General features: G+C 48.7%; 1 protein-coding gene across 4 annotated transcripts in view; it reads left to right on the forward strand.

Moving 5' to 3' along the window:
• Window positions 1-5,296: 5,296 nt before the first annotated feature.
• The window catches only part of ATP9A (ATPase phospholipid transporting 9A), a 117,287-nt gene continuing 107,430 nt past the window's right edge, over window positions 5,297-15,153 (forward strand). The window contains exon 1 of one of the 4 annotated variants that reach the window (XM_075901191.2): window positions 5,297-5,427. Coding sequence is in view for 2 of the 4 variants with exons in the window: in XM_075901190.2 (XP_075757305.2) it covers window positions 13,777-13,844 (68 nt within the window). In the remaining 2 variants the exon portion in view is untranslated. Of the gene's footprint in view, window positions 5,428-13,521; window positions 13,845-13,920; window positions 14,523-15,153 lie in introns of those variants that run through there. The other 3 variants (XM_075901190.2, XM_075901189.2, XM_014576705.4) reach the window with 3 other exon arrangements.

Below are 15,153 nucleotides of genomic sequence, written 5' to 3' on the forward strand. Positions count from 1 at the left end.
GCGTTCCTCTGCTGCAGGCTGTAACCCCAACTCTTTGCCTTAGCTGTGGGAGACCAGAGCTTCTGGCCCAGCAGGACAGGGTGTGGGGTGCCCCAGAGGGCAGATAGGCAGGCTCAGTCATGGGCAGTGGGTAATGTAAGTCCTAGCCCTCGGAGTGGCTAGGAAGAATGGGGCTTGAGGTCTGAGATTGGGTGAAGCTTGGTGGGGGTAGGGGGGAACGGAGGCTGTTGAAGGGGCAGAGTCTCTAGGGAAGAAGTGTGGCTTGGATTTGCCTTCCCCAGCTGGGCCTTCACCCACCATACATGGGCTCAGTTGTATAACCAGCCCATCAAGTGACAGTCTCAAGGTGATCTCTGTCACTCAACCTATCACACTGCCCTTTAACCTTTAAAAAATTCTGTTCTTTAACAAATTCTTCTACACATTAACAATAAGCATGCTGGTACTCAATGAATAATCTCCTCTTACAATATAGCTATGATAGTAGGTTGCTAATTGGATCAGAACTAGTGCTGTTCTAAATTACTCTGAAAAAAATCAGAAAAGATCTGCTCACCTTTAAGTTGATGCAATAGTATCGCATTAACCTTAATCAACATTAGAACAACCCGGGAGGCGAAGTTTGAGACTGAGATGAAAACAAATGTAATGAATTAAAGCTGGGAAAAATAAATAGGCTGTTCTTAATGAGCAGTTGTGAGTTATGAATTGGGTGCCACACAGGTCTTTTCAGGGCTTGCTTATTTGCTTCAAGCTTTGTACATGCAAAAACTAAATATCAGAGACAAGTTAGTGGCTTCAGAGAAATTAAAGTGGATTTTATTGCACTTACAGATCCAACTCCTCAGCTGCTGGTCATAGACTTTTTATGGATATTGTCTCATTCATCCAGACAATACAGACGAAACAGGCTTCATGGGATGGCTGATGTGTTTTTCACCCATCTAAATCTAGGGTTTGTGAACAAGGGGACTGGGAAGCTGCTGTTCCCAAGAGAGTGTATGCAATGTCCTTAACAAAGCATTAAAGTCTGGCTTTACCCATTTGGCTACAGTCCAATCTAGATCACTTCTGAACACTACTGGGCTACGTCTAGACTGGCATGATTTTCTGCAAATGCTTTTAACGGAAAAGTTTTCCGTTAAAAGCATTTGCGGAAAAGAGCATCTAGATTGGCATGGATGCTTTTGCGCAAAAGCACTTTTTGCGGAAAAGCGTCCGTGCCAATCTAGATGCGCTTTTGCGCAAAAAAGCCCCGATTGCCATTTTCACGATCGGGGCTTTTTTGCGCAAAACACTTTTGAGCTGTCTACACTGGCCCTTTTGCACAAAAGCTTTTGCGCAAAAGGACTTTTGCTCGAACGGGAGCAGCATAGTATTTCCACAAGAAGCACTGATTTCTTACATGAGATCATCAGTGTTCTTGCGGAAATTCAAGCGGCCAGTGTAGACAGCTGACAAGTTTTTCCCTGTTGTTTACTGTAATTCTCTAAATACAAAATGAAAAACTGCAGAACAAAATGAGGGGTGAAATGGAAGTCCACATGAGTTTGACTCACTAAAAGTGCTTCTTTGTACAGTACCTCAAGATGTTCTGACCATGATGCTGATGGATTGTAAAATAAGTGCCCTTCTACTGATGTTGCGGTATTTCTATTAATGTTCATTCATTGTTACTCAAGTGACTATGCAGAGATTCCTGTAAGAGTGAAGGGCCAAATTGTGAACCATGCTAGGAACCACCATATGTCTCTGCTAGAGTTAACAGCATTGTGTGTCACAGCATGGGGCTGAGTTATTTCAATCCCTTGCATGTGAGAGGGGAAGAGTTAGGCAGGTGTGAGGAACAGGCACAAAAGAGGCCAGGGAAAGGACCAGTGCAGGGGGAACGAAGCCAAAGTGTGATGTGCAACATAATTGTGGCTCCTTTAAAGGTCTTATTTGTTCCATTCAGAGTCAAAGCAAATAGCACCGAATTTTGGGGGGCTTTTATATTGGTTGTAGACTTCAGTTTTCAGTCTAAGACTACAATTTAAGTCATCTAAAGCATTAGGAGTGGTTTTGTGGCTACTGCAGATTATATTACCTCTCAAAGTATTTATTGACTATAATATAATACCCTGTTTAGGTGCCTTGATTGCTACACCTATTAAATTATCACTTTGAGGGAATGTTACCATCCTGTTCTGTCTCACAATAAAACATCATACTCAATTTTTTCCTCACAGACAGAGGAGATGGCATTTTAATACTGAGGAAATATGTAATAAAAAGATGCTTCCTGCATAACCATATGTGACACTTTATGAGATATTTGGTTATGGGGAATAAGGAGATCTGACTTCAGTTGCTCTCTTGAGTGTAATTAGGAGTGAAGGGGGTGATACTGTCCCCCTCCCCACTTGAAGTAGCAACAAACAAATGCTTGGGGGAGGGATAGCTCAGTGGTTTGAGCACTGGCCTGCTTAAACCCAGGGTTATGAGTTCAATCCTTGTGGAGGCCATTGGGGCAAAAATTTGTCAGCGACAGTACTTGATCCTGCTGTAAAGGCAGGGGACTGGACTTGATGACCTTTCAAGGTCCATTCCAGGAGATAGGCAATCTCCCTTAATTAAAATGTTTTCCATCATCAGACCCCACACTATAAAATTTGTTCCCGCACCCCTGAAATGCAGAAGAGAAAGGAGAGCAGGAAATAAATATAGAAAGGCCTGGCCTAGACACAGACTTTGTACTGATGTATAGAGTTCTGCAAATCCATGAATATCTGCTTTATATCTGCAGGATCTACATCCGCAAATGTACATGCGTCTCACTTTTGAGGATATGGTGGCAGATATGGAGATAAATTTGGTATCTGTACAGGGCTCAAGTAAATATTTTGGTTAGCAGTACATTTTGGAGGGATTTAATAACCAAGATAAAAATACACATCCCTTGAGTGTGGACAGAGTTAGACGAATATCATGATGCTGCATATTGGTATTGTTTATTCCCATAGGCAATTCCATACTGGTATAATTACTCTGCGCTAGGGGGATGTACTGCTTAAACTATACGGCTGTGTCTACACTGGCCAGTTTTTCCGGAAAATCAGCCGCTTTTCTGGAAAAACTTGCCAGCTGTCTACACTGGCCACTTGAATTTCTGCAAAAGCACTGACTTCCTACTGTAAGAAATCAGTGCTTTTTGCGGAAATACTATGCTGCTCCCATTCGGGCAAAAGTCCCTTTTGCACAAAAGGGCCAGTGTAGACAGCTCAGATTTGTTTTCCGCAAAAAAGCCCCGATCGCAAAAATGGTGATCGGGGATTTTTTGCGCAAAAGCACATCTAGATTGGCATGGACGCTTTTCCGCAAAAAGTGCTTTTGCAGAAAAGCGTCCCTGCCAATCTAGATGCTCTGTTCCGAAAATGCTTTTAACGGAAAACTTTTCTGTTAAAAGCATTTCCGGAAAATCATGCCAGTCTAGACGTAGCCTCCCTGATTCAAACCAATAAAGCTAAAATGGTACAAAAACTTCAGACAAGCTCAAAGAAAAGCCCAGTGAAGAATGGGATGAAAGGATTTAGGGAGGAGGGGCAGTGTCCTCTCCAAGCTAAGTGTTTTTGAGGCCTTCCAGGAGAGATTCAAATGCTGCCCAGCTGATTAGCAGAGCACCCACAGCCAGCAGCATGTGTTTATATTGGTGATGCACATTTGCACATGCCTTTGTGCACATTAGGGATGTAAGTGACTAGTCAACTACCCGATTAGCTTAGGTGTTGTACATTTCAAAGGCAGAGGTGCAGCAAGATAACTAGCTACCCCCCTTATTGACTACTCGATGGAAATTCTTTTGACTACTCCATTAACTGATTCATCGAAATTTAACATTCCTAGTGAACATAAAATTTATTTCACACATGATTGGAAAAATTAGAGGAAACATTGAGGAGGAGGAGGGGAAAGAATTCCTTTCTGCTTCTCTTCTTTTCCTGTTCCTATTTTGTTTCCTCCTCTTCCTATGTGCTCTGCTTCATTCTCTTCACGTTCATCCCTTTCTCACTCTTGACTGGCCAAGGTTTTACTAACTTTTCCAATGCTTTAATAAACTTTTTGGTGAGGATTTATTTACTTGGGGCCTGATTTTTTCAGAAGCTCTGAGCATGCACAATTCCAGTTGGAGTCAAAGGGGGGTTGCTCAGTATCACTGAAAATCAGGCCTTTGACTTTTGTACCTATAGGGCAGGGGCGAGCAATAATTTTTGACCGGGACCACTGTAGAAGTTTTTGAAGTGACCCTGGGCTGCCCTGGAAAGGACAGGGTTTCAAGCAGAAGGGGAAGGGCCAGGGCACTTCTGTGCTTCCCCACCCACAGACCCTGATTTGTAGGGTTGTCAGGTGTCCGGTACTGATCCAGACAGTCCAGTATTTTCACCTCCTGCCCAGTAAAAAAAATTCAGAAAATATTGGACACCTAAAACGTCCGGTATTTTCTGGGAGTTTTCCCTGCCACGAGGCGAAAATACCAGACACCTGGCAACCCAATGACACACTCAGCAACTGGGCTCTCTGCTTACCTGGTTCCGCAGGGAAGCTCCCTTCTGGCTCAACCAAGAAAACAGGATGGCTGCCGGCACAAAGCCTAAAGACCTGGGCAAGGGGAAGCAACGCCTTCCTTGGGTCTTAGTGCTCAGCCTCTCCTCTTCCTATCCCTATTCTGACTCTGCATGCACTTAAAGGGGGCCATGCTGTTTTATTTTATTTATTTGCTTAACTCTTGGGGGTCCATTTTGGGGGGGGGGGGCTCAGCAACTTTGGTCTCCCTCTTTTTTTCTCCCTCTCAGCAGAATTTTATCCCCGGTGGTTTGTGTGTATGTGTGTTGGGGGGGGGGGGGTTAGTATTTTTGGATAAACCATATGGCAACCCTACTGATTTGTCTGTGGGTGGGGAAGCATGTGAAGTCCTTGCCCCTGCCCCCAAGAGAACTACCAGCTGTTCTGAACAAGCTTCCAAGCTCCCCCCACTCCCAGGCCAGTCAGGGACAGGGAGCACAAAAAGTCTCTCACTCCCTGCCCCCGCCCTGCAGGAGAGTGCCTGCTTAGAGTCAATTGCCAGCTGAGCAGCAGTTCATGCATTACCCCTGTCCCCAAGCCCTGATTGGCCTGGGGGGAGAGGGAGCACGTGAAGTCTCCTCTGGCCCTGCCCTATCCTGCAAGAATTGTGTGATGCTTAGAAGTTCCACACCCCTGGCAGGGCGGGAGGAGACTTTGCACGCTCCCTCCACCCCCAGGCCAATCAGGGCTTGGGGGTGGGAGGAGCACGTGAGATCTCCTCCCCGCCTGCCAGGGCAGGGGAGCAGCAGGACCTCTGTGGGCCAGATCTGGACTGTGGAGGCCCTTTTGCCCACCCCTGCTATAGGGTGAAATACTGGCCCTAATCAAGTAAGTGTTTTGCAATGACTTTATTGGAGATAGGATTTAACCCATAGAAAGTAAATATGGCACAGATGTATTAGGCCATGTGGTTCAACTCCCTGGAGTTGGTCTCTCTTTCAGTTACAATAAATCAGAACTTTTACTACTGGAGAGAACATAATCTGTTATTTTTCACTCTGCTCTCTCCATTATATCTTTTCTTCCAACTTTATTAATGAAATGTCTTTATTACAAAATGTCATGATGACCTCTGGCATAACTGTGGGGGATTTTAATTTATTGCTTCATTTTTGCTGCTGTTTAGGGTAGGGATGTTAAATGTGTTTAATCAAGTAAACATGTAACAGCTGAAAATTTAAGCAATTACATGGTTATATGCAGAGGGAGCAAGCAGCTTCCTGGGGAGTCAATGCACATGGGGAGCTGGCAGTAGCAGCATGGGGATGAGGGCTAGTAGCTCCTCAGGAGCCAGTGTGTACCAGGAGCTGGATTCCTGCACATACTAGAGGCCTGCATGTAACCATGATGTACACAGTTACTTTCACATTCCTAGTTGAGGGATTTCACTGAGGCCTGGGAAAATTGTGGGGAGGGCTTGGCTCTGGGCCCCTCCCCAGAAGGGGTAGGAGCAAGAGCAACCTCCCTTCTTCTACTCCTCCCCCACCTGGTCCTCAGCACAAATCTTCAACAAAGAAAGGAGAATGAAACTCTAGTTTGAGAATCAAAATCAAATTTTAAAGATTTTTTTTAATTAGTTGTATTTTAATGAGAAAAATACAAGGATATCATAGATTCCCAGGTCAGAAAGGGTCATTGTGATCCTAGTTTGACTTCCTGTAACACACAGCCTGAATCCTTCAGAAAAACATCCAATCATGATTTTAAAAAGTGCCAGTGATAGAGAATCCACCACAACTCTTGGTAAATTGTTTCAGTGGTTAATTGTTCTGTTAAAAATGTGCACTATTTCTACTGTGAATTTCTTTAGCTTCAAATTCTAATCCCTGGCTCATGTTGTACTTCTCTCTGCTAGATCAAAGAACCTATTAAATATTCCTTCCCATGAAGGTACTTATAGACTGTGAGCAAGTCACCCCTTAATAGGGTTGCCAGATGTACTTTAACCAAAAGTACCAAATTCCCCCCTACCCCCAGTCCCCGGGGAAAAAAGAGGGAGACCAAAGTTGTTGAGGGGAAAAAAAAGGGACCCCGAGAGTTAAGCAAAATAAAACAAAACAGCATTAAAACAGCATGGCCCCTTTAAGTGCAAGCAGAGTCAGAATAGGGATAGGTAGAGCAGAAAGGTTGAGCACTAAGACCCAGAGAAGGCATTGCTTCCTCTTTCTTTAGGCTTTTTGCTGGCAGCTGTCTTGTTATCTTGATCTAGCCAGAAGGCAGCTTCCCTGTGGAACCAGGTAAGAGGGGGACAGTTGCTGAGTGTGTCTTAGGGTTACCAGGTGTCCGGTATTTTTGCCCCCTGGCAGGGAAAAAACAGAAAATACCAGACATTTTAGGTGTCCGGTATTTTCTGAAATTTTTTACCGGACAGGAGATGAAAATGCCAGACTGTCCGGGTCAATGCCGGACTGTCCGGGTCAATGCCAGACTGTCCGGGTCAATGCCGGACTGTCCGGGTCAATGCCGGACACCTGGCAACCCTACCCCTTAACCTTGTCTTTGTTAGATTCAAGGAGCTCAATCTATTTTGTTTATCACTATATAAGGCATGTTTCCTTTTAGGGCGTAGTAGTTAGCATTTGTACTACTACTGTACTGCAGCTACCATTCTCAGAGTAATTTATATAGCTATACTACACATACTGCCTATAAACATTGAATACTAATGTACTTGAGTTTCTCCAATTCCTAAGTAATTGCAAAACAAAACAATCATATCTCAACAGGAAAATAATCAGTAACACTTAGCATAGCCTGTATTTGGGAATGGGTAGATTGCTTTTTGCCAAAATAACTTTTACATCAGAGTCTGTGAGCTTGTAAAATAATCTGCATTATTGGGCTATTCCAACCATACGAAGATTTTTTTCATGTACATAATTAAGTCAGCAGACTACTCAGGCTGTGTAAAGCTAAACAGATGCATAAGTCTTCATAGGATCACAATCTTTGGTTGTAAATTCTTTGGGACAGGAACTGTATCCTGTATAACACAGCACACGCTTACCCTGCTAGCATGAGCATTTTAAAACATATTAGCTAAAATGTGGCACTTTTAATCCATCCTAGTCTGGACACACACACACAGCACTCTCTGGCATCATTGCTTAACAAATAAAATCAAGTCCACTTTCTATCATGGATTTTCCTTGTACCAACCTGGATGACTTTTAAGATGAATGAAAGACTGGCAAGGAGAGAAGGTTTTTTTCACTAACTAACTTACAGCTTACAATAGAATACTTTCCACTTTTCAGTATATTATGAGAATAATTTTCAAATTTATATTTATGTAAAAATGGATGATACAAAAACCCATACAGAGCAGTAATTTTAACAACTTAATGAAATATATGCTAATAAAGAAAAGACTGTGATAATATGAACAGTGGAAACAATCACTTCTTTCTAGGATAAATAAGTTTTCTTAGCAAAAGTTTTGCCGATGTTAGTCTCCACATTTGCCAAAGTCAGGTATAGGGCCCAAGCCTGTATGAGACCTCTAAGCACACTTATCAGATTGAGTCCCATTGACAGTCCAACCGGGGAGAAGATGGTTACAGTACTCACCTTGGACATGGGACAACCTGGTTTAATTCCACCCACCCTGTGCAAAGGGGAGAAAGAATCACTGAGTAATGGGACAATCTGAAGTAGGTATTCCTCATTCTTTCCTGATGAAGCTCTTCTAATTCATGAAAGAATGGGCAGAAAGGGGGACTGGTCCTACCTATAGACACTGACTCCATGGGTCCTCCAGAGTTAGAACACCCATGGAAAAAAATAGTGGGTGCTTGACATCAACTGGTGGGCCCCACCAATCAGCTACTTGCCCCTCTCCCCCCAGTGCCTCTCACCCCTGCAGATGAGCTATTCTGTGGCAGGCAGAAGGCACTGGGAGGGCAAAGGGAGGAGCATGGTCAGGAAGAGGCAGAGCAAGGGCTGGGTTGCTCTTGGGGGAAGGAGTGGTGCTGGTGCAGAGGCGGGGTGGAGTGTTGAGGAAGGGCTGATGTGGGGTTTGGCCTAGGGCAAACAGGACTCTTGCTGCCTCTGGTCCCACCTTCCAGCTGGGAACTCTGACCATTGGATTAGAGAGTCATTCTTATTTTCTTTTCTCCAGGGTGTATTTTAGCATTTATCCACAGCAGAGTCACCACCAGGCCAGATATGAGTAGGAATGATTTTACACTGTAGTGCAATGGTGTCATGTGGTTCGATTTATTTTAGATTCATGGGAAACCAGGACACTCTAGAGAGACTTAACCACTTTCTTATTTATTACAAGCTTTAAGCAGTTAATATAGTTGTTTCAATTTTACAGGCCTTAAAAACAATTTAAACCTTAAATACTATAAATTCTAAAACAATTAATACAGTGCTAAGCAATGCAAAAGCAATTAATAGAAAATCTACTAGAATACAATAATAAAGCCTAGTTCACTTACACTTCATCTATCTGCTACCTACAGTACCAGGCAGGAGGTCATGGTTCTTCTGATTCCTACCTATTAGAACACCATGCACTGGGGTTGTTGGTGTGAAGGGTCTGTTTACTTCTAGTTACAATGAGCAGGACCTGTGGGTCAATCCTGCTCACTCCCTCCCATCAATTCTTCATACACAGCCCATTTTAAAGCAAAGCGAGACTTGGTCATTCTTGTTCTAATAATATTTACCAATTGATTACGTATTATGTAAGAAACCTACAATGCGCAATGCCCTATTTGAGGTACATCCTGCTACTCAGGATGTCGCAAAAACTATGTGTATAATTAACGGTTTTATGGCCGCACCTATAATTTTTGCTTGTCAGAAACAGAAGTACCAGTACAAGATTGATTGTCCTGTGTTCTTGATGTAGCCTCACTACGACATGCTTAATCTGCATTGTTATGCAAAACATTCCTGCCTCTCAAAGCTTCTCCCTCGGCCTTGCCTGCCTGCTTACATGCACCAGACTTGAGACAGGCCTGGGTTTTGCTTGTTAGAGATCCACACTGTGGTCAAGGCAGACCTCACCATTTATTATTAAGACAGGGCTGTGCACGCTCCTCTCACAAACAGTTAGGACACTCACCTGGGAGGCGACAGACCTTGGATCCAGGTCATGGGTGGTGGGTGATCTTAGGGCTGGGAGAGGCAGGGTAAACTGCCTTATTCATCACTAGGAGGAAGGGTGGGGAGGGAAGAGGTTTGTATTGTATTAACCTAATAACCACATCATAAACATGGATATTCCAATCTCCACATCAAATGCTGTAAATGAGCCACTTTCACCCTGACTTGATTAACCTCATTAACCCAAGCAACTTCTTCCTTACATATGCACTCTTTCCTCTGTAACCTCCACTCCAGTGCATCGGATGGAAGTGGGTTTTATCCATGAACCCTTATGCAGTGGTCACCAAGCAGTAGATCGGGATCTACCAGTAGATCTTGGAGCCTCTTACAGGTGATCCTGGCTGGTTTCGCCAGGAAGCTATCAAGCTGGCACTTCAGCTGCCCCTTCCCCCACTGTCATGCTGCTCCTGCTCTCTGCCTTGGAGCTGCCTCCCCCCCCCCCCCCGGGTACCTCCTGCTTGCTGTGCATAGTGTGAGAGGGAGAAGAGAGGAGCACTGATGTCAGGGTGTTCCTCCTCCCCCCACTTCTATACCTTGTCTCCACACAGAAGAGAAGGGGGTGGAGGAAGCTTGGCAATTCAAATCTCTGGCATACTCACATAGGCTGTGTCTAGACTGCAGGGTTTTTTCGAAAAAAGTAGTCTTTTTTCAAAAAAACTTCACCTGCATCTAGACTACAGCCGCCTTCTTTCGAAATGAAATAAAAGCTGCGTTCTTTTGATTTAAATGGCGGTACTCCTCATTTCACGAGGAAGAATGCCTTTTTTTGAAAGTGCTCTTTCGAAAAAAGGCATTCTTGAATGCAAACAGGGCTTTTTCGAAAGAGAGCATCCAGACTGCCTGGGTGCTCTCTTTCGAAAAAGCGACTTGCTTTTTCAAAAGTACTGCTTGCAGTCTAGATGCTCTTTTTCGAAAGTATCTTTCGAAAGAGGCTTGCAGTCTAGACGTAGCCATATTGTGTGTGTCTCTGTCACACACACACACACACACACACACACACTCACACTGTCCTTCCCTTTCATCTCCCGACCCAACACACACATGGGGGGGGGGGGTGTTGTTGTTACTTCTTTTACTGCTTGCAAAGTGGGTTATTTTTGGTTTTTGACTGGTCTGTGCATTGCGTAATTTTCATTTATCTTACACTTACATTTAATTCTTTGAGTAGTGAGTTCTAAAATGCCTAACTGGTCCTGGCTGGAGTCATTATCCCCATGGTAATTGTTGCTCCTGGAAGTGGCTGGCATGTCCCTGCAGCCCCTGAGAAAGCAGAGCAGGTGGTCTCCACATGTGTCCTTGCCTACAGACACTGCTCCTACAGCTCCCATTGATCAGTAATGGGGAATGGTGGCCAGTAGAAGCGGGGTAAAGGTATTTGGGTTTGAGGTGGATCTTGCATTGCATTTAAATTGAAAAAGTGTTCTTGTGGTTAAAAAGGTTGGAAACCACTGCCCTAATGACTGTCAAATCTTTAAGATCTGTGATGGGGCCCCGCAATCCCGCACTAAAGCCCCCGTAGCAAGCGTCCTATTCGGGCGGCAAGGAGGTGCGCACCGGCATTGTGCTGGGTGTACGCGCACCGTGGACCAGCTGACAGCCTCAGGTGTGGCGGCCGTGGCACGGAGGCTGCGGGAGGGACAGAGCTAGCCGGTGACATCAGCATAACATCCCCCTCCGGCGCCGGACGCGGTGGGAGTTTTAAACGCCACCCCCGGGCTGTGTGGAGGAGGGGAGATGCGGCGGGAAGACAAACACCAGAGATCGGAGCCTTCGACCTCAGAGGATGGGTGAGGGCGCAAACCTGCGGCCACGGAACGCAGGACATTGCAGACACCCGTGGAGCAACGGGGTCCAGAAGGCCGTCCGGAGCGACGAGTGGCTGGCCTGCGGAGGGACGGGTAAGACAGCAGCAGGGGAGGAGAGCCAGAACGGAAAGGAAGTAGCCCAGGGTGGGATCATAGAAGAACCCCTCAGATTGGCAGGTTTTGGCAGGATGCCTCTGTCAGCCGGATCTGGACCAAAACCGGTCCGAGTCCTTTAGGGCCCTGGGCTGAGGCCCGGGAGTGAGGGTGGACCCGGGCCCCCTGCCCTCCTCTATACCCCTCTCCCGGAGTAGCTAAAAAGGAAAAACCCAAGAGAGTGACTAAGGGGCATTTCGGACATGTGTCGCCGGGGATCGGCGAGAAAGGTACTTCACAGGGGGCAACGATAAGGGTGCGGAACAAGGGGGTTCCCAACTATTCCGTCTGCGCTCGGATGCCCCGAACTATACCCGGAAGGGGTAAAGCCCAGGCTGTGTGGGCACTGTCAGAGGACAGCGACCCGAATAGAATAGCACTGCCGCCGTTGGAGCCAATTCCCCAAAATCAACGACGGGCGACGCTATAGGGGGAGTCGGAATCCCTACAAGGTCCCACAGAACTCCTTGTTTGTCAAAATCCAAGTCCCACTGCCTATAGTAAGGCGACATCCACACTGCATTTCCTTGTGCAGGGGAGTGGCTTTTTTCACAGCTCTGACTGACAAAAAATGTTAATGATGTAAAGTGCTGGCATGGACAGCGCTTCAACAGCAGAGGACTCTATAGCCTGAAGAGCTTTGCCCAGCCAGGCATATATATCCTGGTGGGAGCTTTACTGACCTAAATTGAGAGTAAGGGAGTTGGTAAAGTAAAAGGGGACCAGTTCCTGGGGGTAGAGGTGGTTGGGTGTGGCAGTGCAATTCCCCAAAGGGGTTGTGGGCAGGTGCAGCAGGCAGAGTGCATGTCCAGTGGCTGTCATTTAGGAGATCAATGGTCAGTAGATGGGGGAGTTGGAGGTGCAATGTTGAATGGTGGGGCTTAGGGGTGCAGTGGCAGTTGGAGTTTCAGCAGCTAGGGTATGGGGGCTGGTGCTTGTGGTGCAGAGGCTGGTTAATGGGGTGCAGGTGATTGCAGCAGCCAGCAGCTGAGACTTGGGGTGCAGTGGCAGTTAAGGGGTGTGGGAGATGCAGAGGTTGGGGCTTGGGGTTGGTGGCAGTTAATGAGCTATGGCAGGTCAGTGGCTGGGGCTTGGGGTGCAGAGGCAGTTAATGGGTTGTGGGGTTGCAGTGGCCAGCAGCTGTGGCTTAGGGGGTGCGGTGACAGTTAATGGGATGCAGGGGGGTTGCAGCAGCTGGGGTTTGGGGTGCAGCGGCAATTAATGCAGTGGGGGGGCTTTAGTGGTCAGCAGTTGAGCCTTGGGGGGTAGGGGCAGTTAATGCGCTGCAGGGGGTTCAGCAGCCAGTGGCTGGTGCTTAGGGTGTAGTGGCTGGTTAATGGGGTGCGGGGGTTCAGCCGCCAGCTAATGGGGCTTAGGGGTGCGGTGGCAGTTAATGGGGTACAGGGGGTTCAGCAGCCAGTGGCTGGGGCTTGGGGTATAGTGGTTGGTTAATGGGGTGCGGGGGTTCAGCCGCCAGCTAATGGGGCTTAGGGGTGCGGTGGCAGTTAATGAGGTACGGGGGGGGTTGCCGCGGCTGGCTTAAGGGTGAGGTGGCAGCGAATAGGGTGCGGGGTTGCAGCGGCTGAGCTTAGGGGTGCGGTGGCAGTGAATAGGGTGCGGGGTTGCAGCGGCTGAGTTTAGGGGTGCGGTGGCAGTGAATAGGGTGCGGGGTTGCCGCGGCTGAGCTTAGGGGTGCGGTGGCAGTGAATAGGGTGCGGGGTTGCCGCGGCTGAGCTTAGGGGTGCGGTGGCAGTGAATAGGGTGCGGGGTTGCCGCGGCTGAGCTTAGGGGTGCGGTGGCAGTGAATAGGGTGCGGGGTTGCCGCGGCTGAGCTTAGGGGTGCGGTGGCAGTGAATAGGGTGCGGGGTTGCCGCGGCTGAGCTTAGGGGTGCGGTGGCAGTAGCTCAGCTGGGGGGAGCTGCCGAAGAAGGGGCGCGGCGCAGGCGAAGAGCCGGGCACGTTACCTGCGTGCTGGAAGCCCGGCCCAGCCCCCCGCCCGGCCGGCGCTGGCAGACCGCGCAGAGGCCGGGCCGAGGCGCTGCTGGGAAGCCGATCCCTCTGCGCTCCTCCCCGGCTGCGCCCCGCAGCCGCCGCGGCCATGACCGATAACATCCCCCTGCAGCCCGTCAGGCAGAAGAAGCGGATGGACAGCAAGCACCGGGGCGGGTGAGCGCGGGCCCGGAGCGGGTCTCCCCTTCGCTTTGCCCGGGGCCCGCCTGCTCCGCGGCCGCGTCCCTCTCGTGCTCTGCCCGGGGCTGCAGTGCCTGGCTGGTGCTGGGCAGCCAGCCCCCCCCGGAGCCGGCTCCCCGGCCCGCTGTCGGGGGAAGGGAGGGAGCCGGGGTGGGGATCGCCCGGCTCCCGAGGCAGGAGAGAGGAGCCCGGCTGGGGCGTACCGGCAGCCCGGGGGAACCGGCTCCCCCGCCATGCGGAGGACTGGGGCGTAGGGCCCCGGTTCGCCTTTGTTTGCTCCAGAGCCCAGCGCCCGTCCAGCCGCGCCCCCCCTCCCGGGAAGGGACATTGCGGGCCGGGGGCTCAGGCGCAAAGGGGCCCCCCCTCTCCTTTGGGAACGGGAGGCTGCCCTGGGGAAAACTCCCTTCTGTGGCCGAGGGTGGGGGGCTGAGCTGGGCTGCGAGCTGGTATTGGAAGGGCGGCCCTGCTGGGGCACGGCGCTGGGTCTCTCCTCTCTCGCCCTGGGCTGCCCGGGAAGGCGGCGGCCTCAGCAGCGCTCCGGGAGGCAGGAGCTGACAGGTTGGTCCTGACGCCATTGTCGGTGGCACGCCCAACCCGGCGGAGCCGCCTGCAAGACTAGGCAGGATCTTGCCACGGCAACAGCGTGGCTCTGAGGTAATATGCCCTGCTCCCCCGCGGGCTCCACAGCCCCCTGCCCTCTCTGCCGGGGACAGCGCCGGGTGACATGACACAATAGAAACCTGGGGGAGGCTCGTCTGGGGGCAAGCTTCAGGAATGAGCCTCGGATGAAGTCACTCGGCGCTCCCTTGATTCCCGCTGTCAGCCGGAGGCCAACACACCCCGTTTGTTTTCCCCTTAACCAAATGGCAACAAAGGAATAGCCTGACGGCTCGAAGTCTTAGTGAGCAGCAACAACTGGCACTAGCCAGATTTTCAGGCGCCTTGACTTCCTCATTGGGAGTTGAGCTCGTCTGACCGCCGGCCCATTGTGCTTCCCTGCCATGGTGAAGGCTGTGGAAACATTTGCTGGGTGGCTTGTTCCTAGATTGTCTGGTGTGTGTGTAGGGGGATGTGTATGGCAAGCTATTTGAATACAACATTTCATTTAAGATACTTACCTTGTAACATTATATCAGGATTATTGGGTGGCTTGGCTCAGCCTTGGCAGAGTGCAGGTTGTTGCTTTGCTTGAGTGTGGTTTTATAAATGACAACACTTGTTTTCGGGGACAGAAATGTATTTATAATAACTTTGTAACAAAGGGCTCTATCTACGCACAGAGTTT

Source organism: Pelodiscus sinensis, chromosome 17 (genome assembly GCF_052426305.1).
Source record: "Pelodiscus sinensis isolate ZL-2025 chromosome 17, ASM5242630v1, whole genome shotgun sequence".
In the NCBI taxonomy this organism is placed as follows: Eukaryota; Metazoa; Chordata; order Testudines; family Trionychidae; genus Pelodiscus; species Pelodiscus sinensis.